This window comes from Lycium barbarum, chromosome 1, assembly GCF_019175385.1.
Source record: "Lycium barbarum isolate Lr01 chromosome 1, ASM1917538v2, whole genome shotgun sequence".
Classification (NCBI taxonomy): domain Eukaryota; kingdom Viridiplantae; phylum Streptophyta; class Magnoliopsida; order Solanales; family Solanaceae; genus Lycium; species Lycium barbarum.
In genome coordinates this window covers 137,949,646-137,973,049 of record NC_083337.1, presented here as the reverse complement: position 1 = coordinate 137,973,049, position 23,404 = coordinate 137,949,646, and the positions used below count along the sequence as shown (strand labels likewise).

The 23,404-nt window shown below is 34.0% G+C and overlaps 2 protein-coding genes across 3 annotated transcripts; one reads left to right on the top strand and one right to left on the bottom strand.

Annotated features, from left to right (window-relative positions):
• Nucleotides 1-12,892: 12,892 nt before the first annotated feature.
• Nucleotides 12,893-13,378, bottom strand: LOC132614835 (uncharacterized). Its single transcript, XM_060329384.1, has one exon. The coding sequence runs from the start codon at nucleotides 13,376-13,378 to the stop codon at nucleotides 12,893-12,895; it is 486 nt and encodes a 161-aa protein (XP_060185367.1).
• Nucleotides 13,379-16,299: 2,921 nt separating this feature from the next.
• LOC132639353 (silicon efflux transporter LSI2-like) lies at nucleotides 16,300-20,929 on the top strand. Of its 2 annotated transcripts, none has more exons than XM_060355805.1 (4): nucleotides 16,300-16,604; nucleotides 17,442-18,737; nucleotides 19,087-19,276; nucleotides 20,550-20,929. In XM_060355805.1, exons 2-4 carry the CDS (start codon nucleotides 17,547-17,549, stop codon nucleotides 20,813-20,815), a joined length of 1,647 nt encoding a protein of 548 aa, XP_060211788.1. In that variant the 5' UTR covers nucleotides 16,300-16,604; nucleotides 17,442-17,546; the 3' UTR covers nucleotides 20,816-20,929. The 2 variants fall into 2 exon arrangements, with proteins under 2 accessions (XP_060211788.1, XP_060211793.1); XM_060355810.1 differs by lacking the exon at nucleotides 16,300-16,604 and adding an exon at nucleotides 16,635-17,298.
• The last annotated feature ends 2,475 nt before the right edge of the window (nucleotides 20,930-23,404 follow it).

Genomic DNA, 23,404 nt, shown 5'->3' with positions numbered 1-23,404 from the left:
CTTGATGGGGATACTTTGGGAATTACATGAATATTGTTTGATTTTTTAATATATGGGGTGCATGTTTTTTTTTTGACATTTTTTTTTTTTAATATGGATTTCACTTTTTTTTTCATGAGTTTGGAGAGGGTGGGGTCCGCTTTTAAAAAACAATGCTTGACGTTTTAAGTATGGGGTCCACCTTTTTTTTTAAGAGTGACTGACGACGAAGCATGGGTAAACCGATGCTTCTATATAGTAGAAAAATAGAAATATAATAATGTATTTCTATCTACTTTTTTGAAGAGTTGGTAATATAAAGTATAAAATGTCATTTTTTTGTCCTTAAATAAAAAAATGGGTGGGACCACAAAGGATTTTTTTGCCCTTGAATTAAAAAGTGGGACCGAACACGGACGACGATCTTGCCTCTATAAACCGACTCTTCTCTATAGTAATAAAGTAATACATATATTATGTTCAAAACACGATTAATATAATATTGTAGTTTGTGCTCCGTACCCAAAATTTTATTATATTAGCGTTTGCTACGAATACAAAGTTGACAAAAATTTATTAATACTTTTTAAAAGAGAAGAATTATTTAAAAGGAAACTATTTTCTCTCTTTGAGATAAAACAATAGCAATATTTAAGCATCAATTGATACTTTGAGTTTTGATTCGATTAATTTAAAGGTGTAAAATATTCTATTGTTAATGTATGTAGATTGGGCCTAAACAATACCTATTATTTTTTTTATCAAATTTTGATTTGGATAATTCTAATTCAAATTATTATATTAATTTTACATGTTTAAAATGAAACAAAGTAGAAATTTGACTTTCTATTTAAACGAAGAACTATTATTTTTTAATTTTTGGTGAATATTCTTGGTTTAGCTCATTTTACTTGTCATGTTGTCTTTTGCATGTTTTTTTTAAGGAAATGTCAATTATAATTATAATTTGACTAATTTACCTTATTTATTATTTGATCTCCATTTAATATTATTTTTTCTTTTACGACATTAATCTTTTTTCACATTTATTAGAGTAAGGAAAAAATAGAAAAGTAATTAAATTCTATCTTATTTTAATATATAAATATTTTAAGTATGTTTTTGTACAATAATTTCATTTGCTCCCACTAATGGGTCGATACGCATGTGGTAATGAATCCATCATTATTGATTTAATGAGATACTTTGGAAATTACATGAGTATTGTTTGATTTTTTAATATGGGATTCACTTTTTTTTTTTTTTTTTAATATTGCTTGATTTTATTAATATGGGGTTCACTTTTTTTTTTCCGTGAGTTTGGAGATGGTGGATTACATTTTTTTTTTTAATATTGATTGGTGTTTAGTATGAAACGCACACTTTTTTTTTTTAAAATTTTGGTTGGTGAAAAGTATGGGGCCATATTTTTTTTTTATTGGAACGGACAACGGAAAAGTTGGGCCAAGTGGCTCTTCTATTTTAAATGTTGGTCGGTGAAAAGTACGGGACCATACTTTTTTTTATTGGAACGGACAATGAAAAAGTTGAGTCAAGTGGCTCTTCTATTTTAAATTAAATGTTAGATTGGTGAAAAGTATGAGGCCACACTTCTTTTTTTATTGGAACGGACTACGAAAAAGTTGGGCCAAGTGACTCTTCTATTTTAAAATAAATGTTAGTTGGTGAAAAGTATGGGCCACACTTTTATTATTTTTATTGGAACGGATGACGAAAAAGTTGGGTCAAGTGGCTCTTCTATATAGTTAAAAAAAATGGACGATTGTGCTTCCCTCCCAAAATAGTTTTACCAAAGTTCTTAACGTTCTATTTTTAAAATTGTAATTTTACTTCCTTTTCTTTCCTCAGTCCACTCTATCTACAGAGACATGTTCCAACGAGAATTCTTTTTCAGGTTTTACCAAAGTCAATCAACATTCCTATTGAGATTTCACGTTTATAATGATATGACATTCTTTTTTTTTTAGTCAGTCTAAATAAGAAGACATCTTTATTTGTTCAAAATTAATTTAATTTTAAACTCTCATTTTACAAATGAGAGGATTTAAATTCAAAATATTTTTTCTCCTAAACTATATGCTCAGTCAAACACCAGGGACGGAAGGAGTAGTGTAGATTTAACTACAGAGGCTAAGAAATTCAAAAGAGTGAATAATAAGAACACTCGATTAAGTGAAATAATTTGAATTAGGTTGTGCTTTTATATTATCTTTTTTCCGGAATATAATTTTTTTTTTATCTAACGTAACTCAGCTTAAGACCCTTTGATTTTTTTTTTCTTGTACACATGAGGTGAAAAGTTGTAATGGATAAATAGTTAGTTTGATAAAGAATACTGTTAATTGATTTTAAGGATTAGAACTTTCAATATAATTCAAATAAGGAAAGATTTAAAAAGTAAAATTTTAGTTAATTTTAAAGTCCTAAATATTAGTTCTTACATCTTTCCAATGAGGAAAGATGTTAATTTTAATTAATTTTAAAGTCCTACATATAATTTTTTTGCGACTCTAAATCATATCCTTAAGAGTAAAATAAGAAGTTTAAAGTCAAATTGTTACTAAATATAGAAAGATGTCAAACTATATAAAAAAAAAATTAATATTAGAGTGTTTGATCTTGAAAATTTTGATTAATATGTCGTTCAATCAACTAGTGTTAATTCCGAATTAGTTAGTGTTAATTATATAAATCCGGGAATTGAAGTATTTTAATTAGACAATTTTTTTATTGACAGATTTTTCAACAAGAGACTAACTTTTAAAATATCTTACAGCATATAGCCATAATTATAAATAATATTTTTTAACATTCTTTTATTATGATTGAGATTGACCGGTAATAACATATAACTAGTTAGCAAAAAAGTAGGAACATAGTTTTCTCTATACATAGGAAGTTGCTTTAGCTAAAAAGTAGGAATCTATGAAAATTTCTTATATATAGGAAATTGTTTTGCTATAGAACTCTTAGTTAAACTACTAGGGAATGTTTACTGCATTTATCTGTTAACAATATGTGAATATTTTTAGAAAAATTTACCTGTCATAGCTACCTCTAAGACTTATTTATGAATAATAACTACCTTATTTTTTATTTAATTTTTGTAGCTTTATTTTTTCAAAATTACATTTCATAACTGGTTTAGTAACTTTTGAAATACATGTACCTCTCTATTCTTCCTCACTACACATGTAAGATTTATCATCTTCTTCAAACCCTAAAAAAAAATCTCTCTCCTCTCTCCCCTTCCCCTCACTGCCGCCTCTCTCCCTCCCTTTCTCTATCTCCAGCCTCTCTTCTCCTTCCCCTCACGTACCCCTCCTTCCTTTCTCTATCTACACCACTCACGTCGTTGTCAACATCACCACCACCACCACCACTTTTACTACCGTCTCCATCTCCAAAATCGAAAAAAAGCCTAAGCTTCTAGTTCTTCAGATCTGAACTCCGACGCAGATAGTATAGCAGATTTATACAACAAAATTGGTGAATCTTAGAAGTATTTTAATTGTGGAAAAAGAGGAAGCAGTGGGTTTCACCGGAGCCGTCACCACCACCATCACTATTACTACCATCTCCATCTCCAAACTCGAAAAAAAAACCCTTAAGGTTCTAGCTCTTCAGATCTGAACTCCATATGCTTCATGTATTAATGGTTTTGTGGTGGTGGTTCAGTATTGTTTTTGGAGTGAAGGAGGATAGTGGTGGATCGAAGAAAGGCGGCGGAGGAAGGAGGAGGTTTTTTCCAATTTGTTGTGGTGGTTCGGTAGGGTTTTTGGAGTGAAGCAGAATGGTGGATCGGAAGAAAGGCGGCGGAGGAAGGAGGAGGGTTTTTCCAGTTGTTGTGGTGGTTCGGTAGAGTTTGTGGTTGTGGTGTTTCAGTATATTTCTGTATATTTCGCTATATTTCAATGTACTGTTTCAGTATATTTTAGTGTACTGTTTCAGTATATTTCGCTATATTTCAATGTATTTCTAATTTACGACACACTTTCTGATACATTTCATTGTATTCCATTGTATATACGCATACTACAATTTTATATTTCTTAAACAATCAACCATATTTCATTGTATTCGAGTGTAAATTTTTTCTGTATTTGGAAGTATTTCTAAAAGTTTGGAATGGAGCAATTTGGAGAGAGAAACGTGGGTTGTTATGGAACTTCAGCCGTTGCGTGATACATGGTTGATTTAATTTGACTTACCATTTAAAATGAAAGAAGATAATATGTTCCATAAATACAGCCTATGTTTACTCTGCCAAATTTTCTATTTTCGTGTATTTCAAAAACACGAAATACAACAAAAATCAGATTTTTTTTTTTGAACAGAGTGATTTTGATAGAGAGACGTTAGCTGTAATGGAACCTCATGAGGTTTGCATGAATCATGGAACCATTAATATAAATTACCATATAATTTGAAAAAGATTTTTATTGCCATAAATATAGCCTTTTTTTATTCAACAGCCACGCTGTATTTCACTGTATTTCGCTATATTTCACTGTATTTCAAAAATGTGAGATACAACTGATATACAGTCAAAAGCAACTACGAATTGTAAATCTTCAACTTATAGCTATAGCTTGTTAGAAGCTGTTAAAAGGTAGTTATTTGTGTAAGTTTTACATATTTTTATATGTTGTGTACTTGACCCAAAAAGACCCCATTTTAAGCAAATGACCCGAAATAGCCATTAGGCTCAAAATAAAGACAAATTTAACCAAAATCTAAAATTTCACTCCACATACTCTCTCCCACTTTTCTAAAATTTCGCGAGTAGATTATCAGTATCACGAGCACGAACCAAGAACTCGACTTTTGTTTGTGGGTTTAGGCGTGGAGGAAAGTTTTTTTTTTTTTTTTTGGTTTGTTTTTGTTCTCCTATTGTTGCCTCTATTTACTCATGAGTCATGAGTGTCAAATTTCTAATTGAATTTCATGTACTCTGTGTTGTATATATGGCTTGTATGATGAGAAAAAATTCAATCACCTTTTTGTTATTGATTTTACTGGAACCCGCGCCGGCAGAGGGGACAATGTATCTTCTCCTAGTACGACCGTGTCGCAATTGTCGGTTGGTACAAATGTAGCAAGAAAAACTTTTCCGTCGGTCTCCTTTTTTCTCCGATAATCCCTGCCTATGTGTAAACAGTGTATAATATGTCTATAATTAGTGTGAATACATTTATACACTTTACATTGATTATACGTTGATTATATATTTATTATACACAAATTATACATTTTATATATATATATATACTGTAAGGATACATATACTATACAATAATGATACAATTTCTATACGTATGATATATTTTCTATACATATACATTAGTGATACATATTCTATACAACATTGATACAGTTTCTATACATATGCTGAAATTAATTGAAAAAAAGGCTACGAAATGAAATTAGTTTGAAAAGGCTAAAAATATCTTTTAAGCTTCTTGGGCCATTCAGTGTCAATAGTTTCATCCCGATGGCCATTCATGTCTTTGTCCCTTTATATTTTGGGATATTCCTGTAATACGGGCTGCAAGAAAGTGTTGGGCCATCAGAATTGGCAGAAATGGGCCTCGCACCTTAGCCCATTTCAATGAATTATCAGTTTTATTAGCAATGTAGTTGGGTCAAATATCCGACCCATATTTATCAATTTTACCATTTTTAGCCCTCTTGTATGTCTGATATAGGATATAGCATATAGCATGTGTTGTCAGTAGGTTGGATTATATATCTATAAAGCACAACTCCTACTGAATTATTACATTCTACGGTTTTGCAGTTTTGACATAACGTTTAGGCCTCATTTGTTGGCGCTTAATGGAGGTCTGAATCTTAATCATTCAGATCTTAGTCATTAAGTATGTTTGTTTTTTGGGTCTGAATCTTAATTATCCAGATTCAGTCCATTAAGTACATTTGTTTTGTCTCTTTTAAAAGCCCTTAATGAGACTGAATAGGTCTGAATGAATCAGATTTGTAATAAAGTCTTAATACCATCCAGACTCTTAAAATATATTTTTTTTCCAGCCAAACTTTCACGCTAGTATCCTTCCTTTGTGCAAAAAAACAATTTCACTCTTCCCTCTCCAACTATGCATCGACAACCAATTTATTTTCCTCTTAAACTGGTAAGGTTCTAAAATCTTTACCCACTTGATGATTATTAAGCACTAGAAGAACATGAATATTTCTACAAAAGAAGGTTTAATTTATTTATACTACGTACTGGTAAATCTACATTAAATTAAAATGGGATTGGAAAAAACAGAGGCATGTAAAATCTCAAGAATACATATAAATCTTATATGAATAATATTTATAGTTCGCCCATGTAAGACTTGGTGTTCGTGTAAGCTTCTTATATAAATATGTATGTCCACAATTATCAAAAGGTGTTTTTAGAGGGATAATTGCATATGCAATTTAAAAAGGATTATGAATGCATATGCAGTTCCAGGTTAAAACCGATAATGAATGCATATGCAATTTCAATTTTTTTTTTAAAGGGTGAAAGCATATGCAGGCAATTTCTCAAGAAAAATTAGTTCTCAGCATTTAAAATATCATGTTACCTTGTTAGAATAATTTTTTATACTGATTTCAGATCGTTCAAAATATTTGTCAAAGATAAATACATTTATATCTTCGAAATATTATTTTCTATCAAAAAATATTTATTCTGTTGTAATGAGATTTTTGTAATATATTATTGATATAATGTTTAATTCCTAATTTTATTTGAATATTATAATGAATATGTTTAAAATGATAAATTATCTACATTTAGATATCGAAAACAAACAATCTTAATCATTTAGTGTTCAGATTTAGAGACAACATCTTAATATTTCAGATGTGTATTCAGACTTGGACCCCTAAATCTTAATGCACATCTTAATATTCAGATGTGTATTCAGATTCAGACGTCTTAATCTTAATCGAAACAAATAAAGTAGTCTCGTTCATTTTCAGTGCAAGAATGCTTGATTAATGAACTATTGCGCATTTTTAAGAGTGGCTACTTTTAGGCAAACCTCCCGACTGTCTCTGCAACCCTGGCTACTCTTCTTGGAACTTCTTCCTTTTTCTATCCTAAATCTCATGAGTTCAATCTAAATTTCGACTTTATCACAAAACAATAATTTTTTGGGAACTCTCTGCACCAAAAGAATTAGAAACACAAAAAAAGATATTTAACATTTCAAATTATTAATTTATATTAACTGTTGCCTATACTGATGTATCCTTTTTCTCTTACTATGCAATAGTGTGAGACATGTATTGGTGTGATGAATGATGATGGAATTTCGCTGAAGTGTCGCTACTCGCTACGCGGCCTAACGTTATCTAGAAAAATGTTTCTTTAATTTCTCTTGTATACTTTCTTAGTACTTACGGTAAAGTTTATTGAAATTCTAAAATTTATATTTTTTGGTTTCTTACTTGATATTCACTTCTTTAGAGCTCGATTAGCTAATCCTATTCGCGCCACATAAGATCACTGAAGGAGAAATACTTTCTGTCATGATTTTTTTCATTTTCAAAGCTTGAACGCAACTTTTTATTAATACTGGATAAATTATATTCATTTCACCGTAACGCTTGATGATGTATTCAATATATACACTCATTGATGATGAGTTTCAAAAAGTTTTGCTTTTGGTTTGATTTATGTTTTCTTTTACTTTTTTGGAGAAACATTGGGCATTTGAATATGAGTTTGAATGGATTGATGTTGTGTTTATTAGAAGTATTTTTGTAGATCACAAGTTCACAACCTTTCAATTAGAGCTTTGTTTTTAGAAAGCAACATACGAGTAATAATTAATTTTTCAGCAAAAATAAACGGTCTTGCAAAAACTGGAGGTGGACCTATTAGTCATCCCTCGTGTTCAACTACCCTAATTTAAGGTCTCGTACATCTGACTTGACATTCAAGTCTCAACCGACAATTTGTTATTTTTCTTTTATAAGTACTAATGTTTTTTAAGTTCTCAATAATTCATTATCATAATAATTTCCAAAAAGCTAACATGGATATGTCACGAGGTTATTCTTTGATTTATCGTTTAATATCATTTTATGATTATATTCTTCTAATCTAATGAAGCTTCTAACCCACCATGACTTCCTTTTCTTTACGAAAAGAAAAAAAAAATACAAGGAACAGCTAACTTAGATTACCATACTTTTTGCACCATTATTTAGCATGACATCTTAGCTAGCGTTTGGATATAGATTTGATTAAAATTTGAAAAAAAAAAAAGAGTTTTTGAAGATGAGATGAAAAATAATTTCTGAAAGTTGAAATTATGTTTGAATATGTATTTGACTTGAAAAGAAGTTGAAGTTTTGTGAGCGGAAAACTTGAAAAGTAGTCTAAGCTAGCGTTTGGATATAGATTTGGTTGAAACTTGAAAATAAGAGTTTTTGAAAGTTGATGTCATGTCTGAACATGCATTTTACTTGAAAAAAAGGTTTAAGTTTTATGAGTGGAAGAAAAACTTTACCCCCCCCCACCCCCAACCCCCCTTCTTGAAACTAGAATATTTTTCTTGGAAAAAATTTCAAAAACTGCTCAAATTCCATGAACAAACAATGTTTTCGATTTATTCTTTTTAAAAAAGTAAACAATTTCTCTGTTCTAGTGGGATCTAAACTACTTTTTGAAATTAGAAAAAATTATCTTAAAAAACTGGTCACTTTTTATAACCAAACAATGTTTTACAAAATATTTTGAAAAAAATTATGGCCAAACAGGAACAAAATTTCCATGATACTAATTTCATCTATAATAAACAGTTGTTCAAAGTTATCATTTTAATCGCTTGATAGTAAAATATTATTTTACGGTTATCAGTATATAATTTATTTTAATCGTAGCTCACGTTTCTATTAAGGCCTGGGGTGGTCATCAGGGCTCAGTCCCTGATCACCACGAGACGCGAAACCTTGTGTACAGTCATATAAAAAAAATTGTAGGTCAGTTTTCTTGACGTTCGATTAAGAAAGTAGTATTAATATTTTTTTATTTTTTTTTTATCAATTACCCAGATAAGCTCTGAGTCGTGTTGTATTAGCAAAAAAGAGCAGAGGGGGGCTAGACCTGACCTCAATACAACACAGCCAAAGGTGATTAAATCACCCCAAGGAGACCAGAAGGCTTACAAAACAATATATTAGAGCGCCTTCTGGTATATCACTAATCAAACCAATTTAGCTAACAAAAAAATTGGCTTTGTCATATTTACACCTAAGACTGGGCAGTAGCCACTTATCTAACTGAAAAGAGCCTCTTGCTTGTCTAGGCAAATGAAGGAGAGACTGAGTGAGGAGATTCTGAGTAGATGTGGAAGCAAATTTTGCTAAAAGATCTGCAACGTGGTTCCCTTCTCTGAAGCAATGGCTCACTTGAATCCCAACTCTGTTCTTGATACTTCGGATGGTGTCCAGAACTTGTTTTAGCTTCATGTTAGTGACAAGGTTGTTATCCAACATAGTAGCTATGACCTTAGAATCTAGTTCAAGGGTAAAATTCGTGTATCCATGTTGATAGCACCATTTTACCCCAAACTCTGCTGCTAAAGCCTCCGCCATATTGCTATTACAACAGTTGACAGAAATGGAAAATGCCATAATCAGTTCACCCTGACTATTTCTTACAATTCCACCAATGCCTGCCCTGCCACTCTTATGTAAGTAACTACCATTTGTATTGATCTTGATGCTTCCAGGTTGAGGACAAATCCAAGTAACTTGCTTCACCATATGCATTGGCCTAAGTTTCTCTATTATAAGACAAAAAGTAGGCCAGTGGTTGATATCTTGCAACTTCTGAAAATACTTGGTCAAAGCAACTTTGATATGACCAAAAGCTTGATAAAACATCCCGCTATAAAGGAAGTGTCTTTGGCCACCATGTTTGCAAGCACACCACTGCTTCCATAATTCCCAGCAAATGAAGTTAGGAGTGATCTTTAGTAGAATCTTGTGAACATTATTTTCAGATTTTCTACTCCACCAATTGTTGAAGATGTTGACAATGGGCTGATTTGCATGTTGTATTCCAAGGGGGTTTCCCATATTATTCCACATGTATCTTGCTGCATCTCCTTCTCCAAAAACATGATGCATAGTATCATTTTGTGTAATCCTGCAACAAAAACAATCAGTTTGTGAGTTAATATTAAATCTGATAATAATATCATTAAAAGGCAACCTCCTTTTAAATATCCTCCATGCCAAAAAGGAAATTTTAAAAGGAACTCTGTTATGCCAAAGCTTGTTAAGGAAATTATTTTTTGGCCTATGATTTCTAACAATTTGCCAGGCAGAATCATTTGTGAAAATCCCATTGTTAGAGTGATTCCATATGGGGTAATCCGGTTCACTGTTATTACCAATTACAATATTGGAAATCCAATTCACAATCTGATTGGGTATAACAGTGTTTAATTTGTCAATATTCCAAGAATTATCATCAATAAAGGAATTGATAAGAATTTTAGGAGACTTACCTGGGCCTTGGCATAGCTTGGCCAAGGCCCCTATACCTGTCCAGTTGTCCCACCAGAAGCTGGAGTTTCCTGCTTGAACTTTCCAGATGATATGAGGTTCTGCTTGTGCTTTGATTTTCATCAAACTTTTCCAAGTATGAGAGTCAGCAGATATGGGAACTTTGCCCACAGGATGTGACCTTTTGCAGTACTTCTTGGTTAAAAATTCTGCCCACAAAGATGGTTGAGTCCTGAACCTCCACCATCTCTTATGGATCAAGAAATTACTAATGTCATTCATGCTTCTCAAACCAATGCCACCTTCATCTTTTGGAATACAAAGATTTTCCCACTTACTCCAGTGGTATTTTTTCTTGCCATCACTAGTTCCCCAAAGGAAATTAGCAAAATGTTTCTCCATGAGATCAATGATGCCCTTGGGAGGATTGAGAGCAGACAGAGTGAAAATAGGTATGGATTGAAGGACATGCTTAATGAGGGTGATCTTTCCCCCATAAGAAAGCATATTACTTTGCCATCCATTAAGCTTCTTAACAATTTTGGCAAGCATGCCATCAAAGTAACTAATATTTTTCCTGCCACTATATATTGGACAACCCAAGTAAGTGAAAGGAAAACTTTTATCCATGAAGCCAGTCATCCTTCTCATTCTATTGATTCTATAGGGGGCAGTATTAGGAGCAGTAATGAAAAAACTCTTATCATTATTCACTTTCTGCCCAGAAGCTTTTTCATGTCTCCTAATCTGATACTTAATGAGCTTGATGGACTTATTGTTGCCCCCACTGAATATCACTATGTCATCAGCATAAGCTAGATGGTTAATGATAGGACCATTGTGATTCATTGAAGTTGAGATAGTTTAGCATTCTAGACAACAATTCAGATCCAATAATGAATAAAGATGGGGAAAGGGGATCACCTTGTTTTAGGCCATGAGAGGAACTAAAAAACCCAACTCTGGTGCCATTAACGAGAATAGAATACCAGACAATGACAATAATTCTCCAAATCATGTCAAGCCAGATACCAGAAAATCCAAACTTTTTCATAACACACATTAAAAATTTCCAAGACATTTTATCATATGCCTTGGCCATGTCAAGTTTCATAATCAAATTCCCACCTTTGTTGTATTGCTTAATGCTTTGAACAATTTCTTGAGCAAGAAGAACATTTTCAGTAATTAATCTACCTTTAATAAAGCCACTTTGATTTTCAGAAATTAATCTTCCCAATAGAGGGTTAAGCCTATTAGAAAGAATTTTGGAAATGATTTTACAGGTGAAATTACTCAAGCTAATAGGCCTAAGTTCAGAGAAATTAGAGGGAGAATTCGTTTTAGGGATAAGAATCAGGCAAGAGTGAGAATAAAATTTAGTGAGTTTCTTCCCTCTAAAGAATTCCTGAACATAGTTCTTGATATCATCTTGGATAATATCCCAACATTTGTGAAAAAACATACCTGAGTAGCCATCGGGCCCTACTGCACTGGAAGCACTCATACTGAAAACTGCATCTTTAACCTCATCAACATTAGGGATTGCAATAAGTTTGTTGTTGTCTTCATCTGTAATACAAGGGTTAATATAATCCAAAATGTTAAAATCATTAAAATCATGAGGAGTGTTAAAGAGTTTTCCAAAGTGATGGATTGCAGCTTTTGCAATCTTGTCATTTCCTTGGACCCATCTGTTTCTGTGATTTTTTATTCTGTGGAGTTGAATTCTGTTTCTTCTTTGTCTGATGACACTATGGAAGTACTTAGTGTTGGAATCTCCCTCTTCAAACCATCTTGTTTGCGCTTTTTGTTTCAACATATTATCTTGAAGGTTCATCCATCTAATGTATTCTGCTTGCCCTTTATTAAGATCTTCCCTGCTCATGTCACTGCTATTTAGTAGATCAACTTCTTCCAAGTCGTGCATTTTGATCTCCCATTCATTCACATGATCATAAACATTACCCACCACATTCTTAGACCAGTGGCTGAGTTTCTTGCTGAGGAGCTTAAGTTTCTGCTGTAGGATCCATTGAGCATTTCCTGTGATGTTAGTGTTCCAACTATTCTTCACCAGTTGCATGAAAGAAGGTTGATCAACCCAAAAATCCAAGAATTTAAAGTATTTGACACCTCTCTGGGAACTGTCATGACACTTAAGTAAGAGAGGTTTATGATCGGACCCGGCTCTAGAAAGGTGTCTGACAGTATTAGTTTGAAATAAGGTAGCCCACTCGTCGTTGATGAAAACTCTGTCAAGTCTCTTCCAAATTCTCTTTCTTGGTGTCCTATTATTGCACGAAGTGAATTTGGGACCAATGAAGCCCAAGTCTGAGACCTCACAAACATCCATTCAACTACTAAAATCTAAACTCTTATACATTCTATGAGGTCTTCCTCCAAGTTTCTCATCAGGATCTAGGATGACATTAAAGTCTCCACTAATACACCATGGCCCCTGAATAAGATGGTGAACTCTTTCCAAATCCTCCCAAAGATCTTTCCTTTCCAATGCAGTGCATTTAGCATATACTGCAGTAAAGAAGATATCCTTGCCAGTGTTGGAGCTGTGCATCTTGATAGTGATCTGTTGATCAGTGTTGTCAATAACAGAGGTGTTGTAATTTCCAGCCCAAAAAAGCCAAATTTGGCCATTCAAATTGGAGAGATTATGTTGAAAACCAAAGTATTTCATATATTTCTCAATTTTGTTCATATTCAAGAATGGTTCTAGAATAGCAACAAAATCAACTTTATGAATTTTGATAAGATTCTTAAGCCTGTGATTGGCTTTTTTGGTCCTTACTCCTCTAATGTTCCAAAAGATTGTATTAATCATGGAAATTAGACAGAGTTATTCTTTGTTTCCTTTGCTTTAACAGCATTGGTGTTGTTTTCTTTCTTTTTCTTACCTCCCTTCTTGTTCCGGCTTTTTTTGTTGTTAACAGGAGAGAAATCAATAGTATCTTCCATATTTTGCTGTTGTCGTAGTTGCTCTTCAGGTATAACCACGACTACTCTATTTGGGGATGTAACCTCGATATAATCCAATCCTGGCATATTCTTGATCACAGAGGGAAGGCTATCAGGCTTCTCCATAGTATTATCCACGTGTGTTTGTGAATCCACACTCTGGTTGATACTATCCTTTTTGTTAGCAGGTACCTGATGTTTATCATTAGAAGAGCTACATGTATTACCATTGCTGATATTGATTGTATCATCATCCTGCTTATCGTCCTGTTGATCTAAGCCATTTTGATCCACTTCTTCTTTACTACCTTCATTTGGTTCCTTCATTTTGTCATCATTTGGATTAACGGGAATACTGGAAGTAGCATCATCCTTGTCATTATTTGGATTTATAGGATCAGTTGTAGTATCCTCATGATTTTTTTTCTTCAGGACAGGTTTAGTAAAGATTTTCTTGTTCCTATATTTACCAACCTGTTGAACAATGTTGGGCTTGAGAAACACTTTGGATTCTTTTTGGGAAGCTTCTTTTTTTTGTTGGATTTTTTCTTGTTGGTGTTGGTCCTATCCTTAATATTAGTTTCAGCCACTCGATTAGTTTGGAACTCAATGCTTGGATGATCTTTCTTATCTACACCATTCACTGTGTTCTTCATAATATCCACATTCACTTGATTCTTCTTGAGTTCAACATTCCCAGCACTATTGCTGCTACTAGTTATTTCCTCCATGGCCTTAGCAAGTTCATCACCTTTGTCATTAGTAATATTGACCCCATTTTCAGTATCCATAGTTTGCATATCAACTTTTTGTTTTTCAGCAACCTTTTTCTTTTCTAATACTCTGCAATCAGCCATCATATGCCCTAATTTTCGACAATGTCTGCAATACTTAGGGATCCCTTCATATTCCAATTTTTGCATATAACCAGATTGTGGAGCGTTTTCATGAACCAAACCAATGTAAACAGCCTCAGGTTGAGGCTTGAGAAGGTCTATTTCTACTCTCACTTTGGCCATGCTTGGCCTAGTTCTACCTTTAGTAGCCATATCCATTTCCAGCGGAGTACCAACAGAGCTAACAATTTGCTTAAGGTAATGCCAAGTGTGTAAGTGGAAGGGGAGTTTAGGGAGAAGAACCCATACTGGAGCAATAGGCAAATCTTCCTCGGGTTTGAAATTCGGTGACCATTTTTGTAGCCACATTTGTTGTCCCTCGATTTCAATCACCCTTCTGTACCAAACGACATTTAAGTCCTCCTCGTTAGTAAAATCAAGAAAAACATTGAAGTTATCATAAACCCCAATCGTAGTTGTCCCCTTAGTTTTGATTAATTCCTTGAATTTTGAGCGAAGTTTATCAATTTGGGGCCTAGGTTTAAGGAACCTGCCCACCATGGTTAATCTACACTCATTGGCCATGATTCCGTAATATTCAGAAGCCGTAAACATCACAGCTGGAGCACCATTGTGAGTAGTATGCATAGCTATGACTGATTCCTTGAGTTGTTGAGCATCCATGGTTGTCGAGTGGGGTGAACTGATTGTAGCCGCATATGAGATTTTTGGTGAAATTGTTTCAGTAGTAGGGCTCGCCCCTTGATGAGGGGCAGCTTCGAGGTCCAGACGCGCCTTTCCGGTTGCGTCCGGCGGGTCCATAGGGACGGCGCGTGGACAGTACTTGCTTATCTTGTATCCGTTGAGAGAAAAAGAAACTGAAAACCCAACTCAAAAAACTTCATTGGAACTCATCAGAAAGGGGTTTATTGCTAATGATTTTGGTGACTGTTTTAGGTGTTTTAGTGGCGGTTCATTGGGAGGTTGGTGTTTGGACGGAAAAATAGGGGTAGGGTGGTATTTTGGTCACTGGTTTTTGGTGTGGAAAAGAAGATGGTGATGAGGTGTATGGACAGTGGTGTTAATGGAGGTGGTGACGGGATGTGAAACAGTGGAGTTTCGTCGCTGTCACCTAACCCTAGTTTTCAAAGGTTAAGTAGTATTAATAGAATAAAAGGAAAAATCTAGAACATGAGGACGACCTTAGGTAGCAACATAATTTCCTTTTCTTTTTCTTCTTCTATTTTCTTTTGCTTATTTGGACGTGGTGTGATGGCATCGTGGATTTGGGGATAAGTTAAAATAAGCAAACAAGACAAGAAACATTACGTATTACTATGAGATGTCGTAATCAGGGAGACATGATAACCCAAATAAAAACTCGTTAACTAATTCATGTCAATTTTTATTACCAATCAATAATTTAGAGAGTGTTTAGGTAGCTTATTAGCTATTGACGTTTTGTTAATATATTTAATTAATCATACATTTAATAACACGACTTAAAGATTTTATGAATACTTTTAGTCTGGTCAAGTTTTTAACTATTCATTTTTCAAAATAAAATACCTAACTTCCTCTATAATCCATGTCGTCGTTCCTTATTTAGTTATTTCAGATAAAAAAAATTAAATAATTACAGTAGACGTTTTTTACCAAATGCACTTGCATCTCTATCCAAAAATGTAAGTACTTACTTATAAATTCAACATTTAAAAGTGATTATTACACTTGCTTATGAGCAATGTATATTAGCTAATCCAAACAGACTCTTGATTCTTGATATGAAATCTTTTTAATAGAAAACATTTTCTCGTTGTGGGCTCTATGTGAGGTTGGATTAATTAGAGTAAGTTCTGGAAATCAAATAGTTATAAAAAAAAAAAAAAAAAAAAGGCTGTTGGCACCTTCCCCTACCACTACCTGGAAATCTACTGCAGAATCTTGAAACAAATTGCTTAGCAGAAAATACATTTCTATGGACAGATTGATTATTAATGAGTAAATATAGTAATGAGTAATGAGTAAGCATGTGATATTGTGACGTGGGGTCGGTTTGTATTTTACTTGCTGACAAACGGTGAACTAAAGGAATAGAGAACTAATGTTCTTTACCTAAAAGAGCAAGTACAGTTTCCTTTTCATTATGTTTGCTAATCTTCCCATCCAATTAATGCCAAACTACCCTTTCCCATCCCACTATCTTTTTTGGGCTTGATTTCAGTGTAAAGTACCATTGCTTTTTATCTGCTCCAGGTTAGTTCTCTAGTCCTTTCGTTTTATGGAGTACTCATTTTTCTGATGTTCTTTAAGTTTGACCCCTTCTTGCTTAGGTCGTAGTTTCCCAATTCTTGTTATACAAATATAGATCTTCAGGTCCTTTTGAGCTATGAAAGAAACTGAACTTACCCTTTTCGAGTGTCTGTTTAGGAATTTCTACCTTTTACAACAAATATCCAACTTCCAAGGAGACACCCCACAAAATCAAGATTGATTTATTGTTTTGTATTTTGATGGTGTGAAAATACCGTAAGGATGTGATTGTTAAGTAGTTTGGGTGTTGGCAAGAATGCATTTCCTTATCTGTAATGGGATTTGACTCAATGATCTTGAAGGAATCCTTTAGCTACTAATCTAGCCTGGAATTTTATTTGGTGATTCATTTAATCTTGATGTGTTACCGGAGCTATAGAGGACGCTAGTGGGTTCTGATAATTTTTTGTGAACCGATATGCTGTTTTTTCTAGAATTCGTAACCCCATAACCTCAAAATTCTAGCTCCGCCTCTGGGTTTCTGCAACTTATAGAAAGAACTCACTTGCATCTTGGAACTGTATACCAGTGAAAATAGTCATTGCTTTCTGCAGATTGCCTATTTCTCTTCAGAAGATGTGTTAATGGAATATGCTTAATTCTTGTTTCTCAAATTTGAAGATTTTACCAAATTCAAGTTAGTTCAGAAATTCATCTTGACTGTGTCTTTTTCTTGTTTGCTACAGTAACAGACTACTTCAAAATTTGTTTGTTTCTTATCATGTCATCTTATTCTGTTTCTTATGGCTAGTGTTTTCATTTTTCTAATATTTGTTTCAGGGACATTCATTTCCTAGTAAAATCGCTGCTTCTACCTGCCAATGTTCTAACAATCAGAATAGTATAACACCCAGAGAAGACTTGGACTTCACTTAGGTACAAAAAATGGCTATGGCACCAACTGTTAAAGTGGTTCTTGGTTCAATTGCCTTTGCTGTCTTTTGGGTACTGGCAGTTTTCCCTGCTGTCCCTTTCATGCCTATTGGAAGAACTGCAGGATCTCTTCTTGGGGCTATGCTCATGGTTCTTTTTCGAGTCTTAACTCCGGATCAAGCATATGCTGCTATCGATCTTCCCATTTTAGGCCTTCTCTTCGGGACTATGGTTGTTAGTGTTTATCTAGAAAAAGCAGACATGTTTAAATACTTAGGTAAATTACTGGCATGGAAGAGCCAAGGAGCCAGGGATTTACTTTGTCGAATCTGCTTGGTTTCAGCCATTTCAAGTGCCCTTTTTACCAACGATACTACTTGTGTTGTTTTAACCGAGTTCGTATTGAAAATAGCTAGGCAACAAAATCTCCCACCGCATCCTTTCCTATTAGCTCTTGTTTCAAGTGCAAATATTGGATCTTCTGCCACGCCAATTGGGAATCCACAGAACTTAGTCATAGCAGTACAAAGCAAGATATCTTTCAGGAAGTTTTTATTTCGAATTCTTCCTGCAATGCTTGTTGGTGTAGTCATTAATTCTCTTTTGCTGCTTTGTATGTATTGGAAGTTGTTGTCTGTACAGAAGGATGTCGAAGATGCAACTGCTGAAGTAGTTCCTGAAGAAGAAGTAGTTTCCCATCGTTTTTCTCCAGCGACAATGTCACATCTTAGTTCCTTGAATTCTCAAGAATTAAACAATACATTGGATTCAATTGCTATCAGCAGCTCTCCTAGTGCCAATGGTCACACAAATCATGCTGATACACTTAGAAATCGTGCCAATGTTGGAGAAAGTGAAATACAAAAAGTCTCTAGCGGAGGATTCGATTCATCTAGGAATTCAAGTGCCTCAAAAGAAGGACTAAATGATGGATCAATACAGAAAAGAGAGGAGAATATTGTGTCTTCAAAAAGAGTTTCATCTGTTAATGAATATGAAGATGAAAACTTCACGTCTTATGACGAAAAGGAGAACTTTCCAAAAGTATGGAAAAATATGTTGTGGAAAATATGTGTTTATCTTGTTACCATTGGAATGTTAATAGCTTTGCTAATGGGCCTGAATATGTCATGGACTGCTATCACTGCAGCGCTAGCTCTCGTGGTTCTTGATTTCAAAGATGCCAGGCCAAGCTTAGAAAAGGTAGCAGATTTCTTTTTTGGGATAATTACCTTTTTGGACTGCTCTAAAAACTAATAGCCGGAAAATGTATATGTAATGTGTATTAAGTATAAATATACATATAATATACATATTGTATACATGAATATACATACATCTCATTTACATAACCAGTGTATATGTGTTGTATATTTTGGCTAGCGCCCATAATTAATTTTGGTCGAAGGGCCAAAAATTAAAAAGTTCCTTGTTTTCTCCCCTCTTCAGGTCTTATAGAAAATTTAATAGTCATCTGTTAAGTGTTGATGTAATTCCTGGACACAAACTGGCCAAAGCAAAGCTTATTTATTCTGCTCTTTGGACTGTACAGGTTTCCTATTCGCTTTTGATATTCTTTTGTGGTATGTTCATCACGGTTGACGGCTTTAACAAAACTGGGATTCCAAGTGCTCTTTGGGATTTTATGGAGCCATATTCCAAGATAGATCATGCTGCAGGAATAGCAGTTCTTGCTATGGTCATATTGGTCCTATCAAATGTGGCTTCAAATGTGCCTACTGGTGCGTGTCTCTGCACTCTTTGAGCCCTTATCCCAAAATCAACCCTACTTTTTTTCTACTTCATATGCTCGCATTTCATTTCTTCATTCACTATATGCTTTCGAAGATACAGTTGTTTGCCGACATATGTCGTAAAAGAATATATAGACAAGTAGCTAATGGGTTATTGGGGTGACATTTTCTTCGACCCATTGTCCATAAGCAGAAATCTATTTGTTCAGAAAGTTCTCTTGGAATTCAAAAGTTACAAGACAAGAAAGTATATAGGAGTATTGTGCTGCTATTAGAAATCTAAAAGGGAGGGCAAGGGGAAAAAGAAACAGATTAGAACCCATAAGGAGTGTAAAGAGAGAAATAATGAATAAAAATAACAACTTTCTACGGAACTTTTGTCATGGTCTGTTGCAAGCTGATATATACCTTAATGTTCAGTCTAAAAATAAATACGTATGAAATTTGAGTAACTTTGTGCTGATGCTACAAAATTATCCTGGAAAATAATTTCTTGCCTTTGTGCAGTCTAAAAATCTCTGTTTCTGATCTTTTCGACGCTAATTTAGTTGAGAACCCTACCAAATATTAACCCCCCATCCAAAAGTCAACTTTTGTCCTTGTCTAAATGTGTAGCAAAATCATACTGTCTTTCCTAATTCAAAGAATTATTTTTCTATTTGCTTGTTTTAAGTGAAAAAGAAAATATAGATGATGAAGGAAACAAACTGCATCTTAGTTCCAAAGAAGATAAATTTCAACTTCAGTGCTGTAGAAGGAGATCTAGAACTTTCTGTTGCTTCCTCAAGCATTTACAAATATACAGTCATACCTCTCTATAACGGTATCGTTTGTCCAGATATATATTGACTGCTATAGCGAAATGTTGTTACGGAGAACTTATAATACAACATAACATGAAAGACTTGAGTTCCACAATAAATATGACTGTTATAGAGAGGTCTGACTGTACAAGAAGTTGAGCACCCCTGCGAGTGTTTGACGACAGGACACCAATATATCATCACTAATATCCGTTCGTTGCTTGCCTAAAGATTTTCTCTTAGCTTTCTTTGTAACTACACGGTTTGAGTTAACATGGTATTATCAACTCCTTTTTGTTGCATTACAATTCCCTAGTTCTTGTAGTTCAATGGTGATATGCCATTGATCAGAATCATATCTAATGTCTTGATCAAGGTTAAATTACAATGATAGTGTATGCACTGTCAGTGTATATAAGTTAAATATTAATTTTAGTTACATGTTTATTTGGCCTCAGTCTTGCTGCTCGGAGGACGAGTTGCTGCTTCAGCAGCTGCAATATCTCCTGATAGTGAGCAAAAGGCATGGCTCATCTTAGCATGGGTCAGCACCGTGGCGGGGAACCTTTCACTCTTAGGCTCAGCGGCAAACTTAATAGTATGTGAGCAGGCTCGTCGGGCTCAACACTTTGGCTATAATCTCTCATTCTGGAGTCATCTCATATTTGGAGTTCCGTCTACGCTTATTGTTACAGCCATAGGTTTGATGCTCATTCGAGGATGACACATATTTTAGTCGCGGTTACTTGTATTTTAAAGCTTCAAATATGCAACTATCATCCTTGTGTATGGAAGTTTATTTATGAAATGTACAGTTTTCTTAAAATGTTTATCATTATTACTTCCAAACAAGTAAGAGATCTATAAAAAGGAATACGATTAATAAATAGGAGAATCTTCCATCATCCAGATCTCATAAGTCCAACATTTATGTCTATTTTTTTATTTGTTTAGTTAATTGATGGGACTAGTCCATGTGGAGGTGAGATAATCCAACATGTTTAAGTGTTCCTAGTATAGATGTTCATGATTCATCAAGCTGACAGGTTGTTCTTAATATGAGATTCTGTTGCTTTATTTGTTATTAGAAGGATAGATCTCAATTTCCACAAGACAAACAATTATTCATCCAACCAAAATTTGGCAGTGAAATGATTTATGGAGATTTTAGGGTTAAATGAACAAGTTATCATCTCTGTTTTTGTCCTATTGCTTGTATTAGCCATGACACACAAACCCCGCTTAGTTCCTGTTTTGCCATTTTCTGTTCTCTTTTCTTCTCTGTATCTTCCGGAAGGGTGTCGATGGAGGGTTAGTTTTTTATTCAATTAATTGTATAAATTAAGATTGTTAGAATTAGTTGATTAATAGTAGTTGATAAGCATCAAGTGTTAGAAAAATAATTAGGTAATGAAAATAATCTTATAAATAAGTAGTTACATGTTTAGATAGAAGTGTTGAAACTAACAATAAGCAGTAAGTGTGTTTGGTAGAAAAGGTTGATAGACACTTTTTATGGTATAAAATGACTGAAATGTTCTTAAAGTTATTTATAGAAAATATAAGTTTGAATAATTTTTATATAGAAAGGGACGAATGACAGAAGTAGAATAGATAGATAATTAAAACTTAATATGTTTTAGCAAGGCTATTTCAGAGAGTACGAGAGACATTGAGAATAAAATTGTAATTTTTTTTGTCAAACTAAAAGTGCATAAGCTGTAAATCATGAGTTAGGGGTAATCAACTTATATGGCTTTTGAATAATTTAGGCTTATAAGCACTTGACTTATAAGAAGTTCTAGTGCTACCAAACGCGTAGTTAAGTCGAAAAGTACTTATAGGGCTAGTTTGACCAACTTATAAGCTGAGACAAACACCCTCTAATTCTAGTTTGGTTGGAAAAGCCATGATGCTCCTTGAATGATTTCGGAGACCGAGAAATATATATGTCGTCTTTCAACCTGGATGAAGAATCAAGAGTTACGGTAAAATTGACAATTCTGGTAGAATATAATCGGGTACACACCTGAACTATTTATTAAAGTAGCTTGCAAAAATAAGTGATATTTCCTATATTAGCGTTAGGTTTAAGGCTCAAAATGTGTGGTTAGTTTCACGAATAGTTATCGAATTAGGAGTTTAATGTAATAAAGTCATAAAACTAATTATGTAACCAAAAGATGGTAGGTGGTGTTCATAACCAACAATAGTGGTTGTGGTTGTCTGGTGGGGTCATAATTGGTGGTAAATTGGTAATGTTGACGAATGTTTAGTGGTTGAGAATACGTAGTAATGAATAATGATGGTGACTAAAAATAGTTTGTTAATAGTGGTGGCTGGTGACAATAAGTAATGACAACTGATAACTGTGGAAGATAATAATAAAAAAATAATGTGGTGTTGATTACTAGAGAAGGTTGAGGGTATATAATGATGTCTGATGGTGGTTCGATTGTTGTGGTAATTGCGACCGACAACAATGATTGTAAATAATGGCTAATAATGGTGATCAATGATTGTGGTGATTGATAGGTGTGGTCGTGGTAGTTGTGACTGAGGATGGTGGGTGACAACGGTTGGTTGTTAACAGTAAATCGCCTAACTTTGTATAGCTGATAATTGCCAAATTGGTTTAACAAATTGAAAAGAATGCTGGAAAATGAGTGGATGGAGTAGTGATGAAATGCCAATCTTACATAAATTTCTGAATTTGTAGCATCTTACTTATACCAAGTCTCATTTGGTCACACTTAATGCAAGTCTAAATCTTAGTCATTCTGATATCAATCGTTAAGTGTATTTTTTTTTAGATTTCCATCTTAATTACTTAGATTTCAATAACTAAGTGCGTTCTTTTTCTTTACAACCATGTAATCGGTATGAATAGATCTTACTGATTAAGATGACATGTCACTAATAGTATGTCTACTTTCATCGCTAACCATCGACACCACCTACCATCACCAACCAACCACAACCACCACTTTCAGTTATAACCATCTCATGTTTCTGACACAAAGTTGAAAAGATGTTGTCAGTTTAGGTTCAAGGTTCACGATGATAACGTTCATATTCTCGCCTAAATACTTTCACTTCCTGGGCAACTCCTAAGACATATTCGAAAAGTGGGATGGGATAATGGTGGTTGGGGGAACTATCTATATTGGTGATAAGCAAAGACTATTTGACCAGACACATGACAAACATAGAGAGGACTATAGTCAACAATCAAGCTAGTTAACGTCGGTCAGACCAAAGACCCATTTGACCCATTTGAGAATCAGCTCCCTGATCCGCCTCATTTGCACAA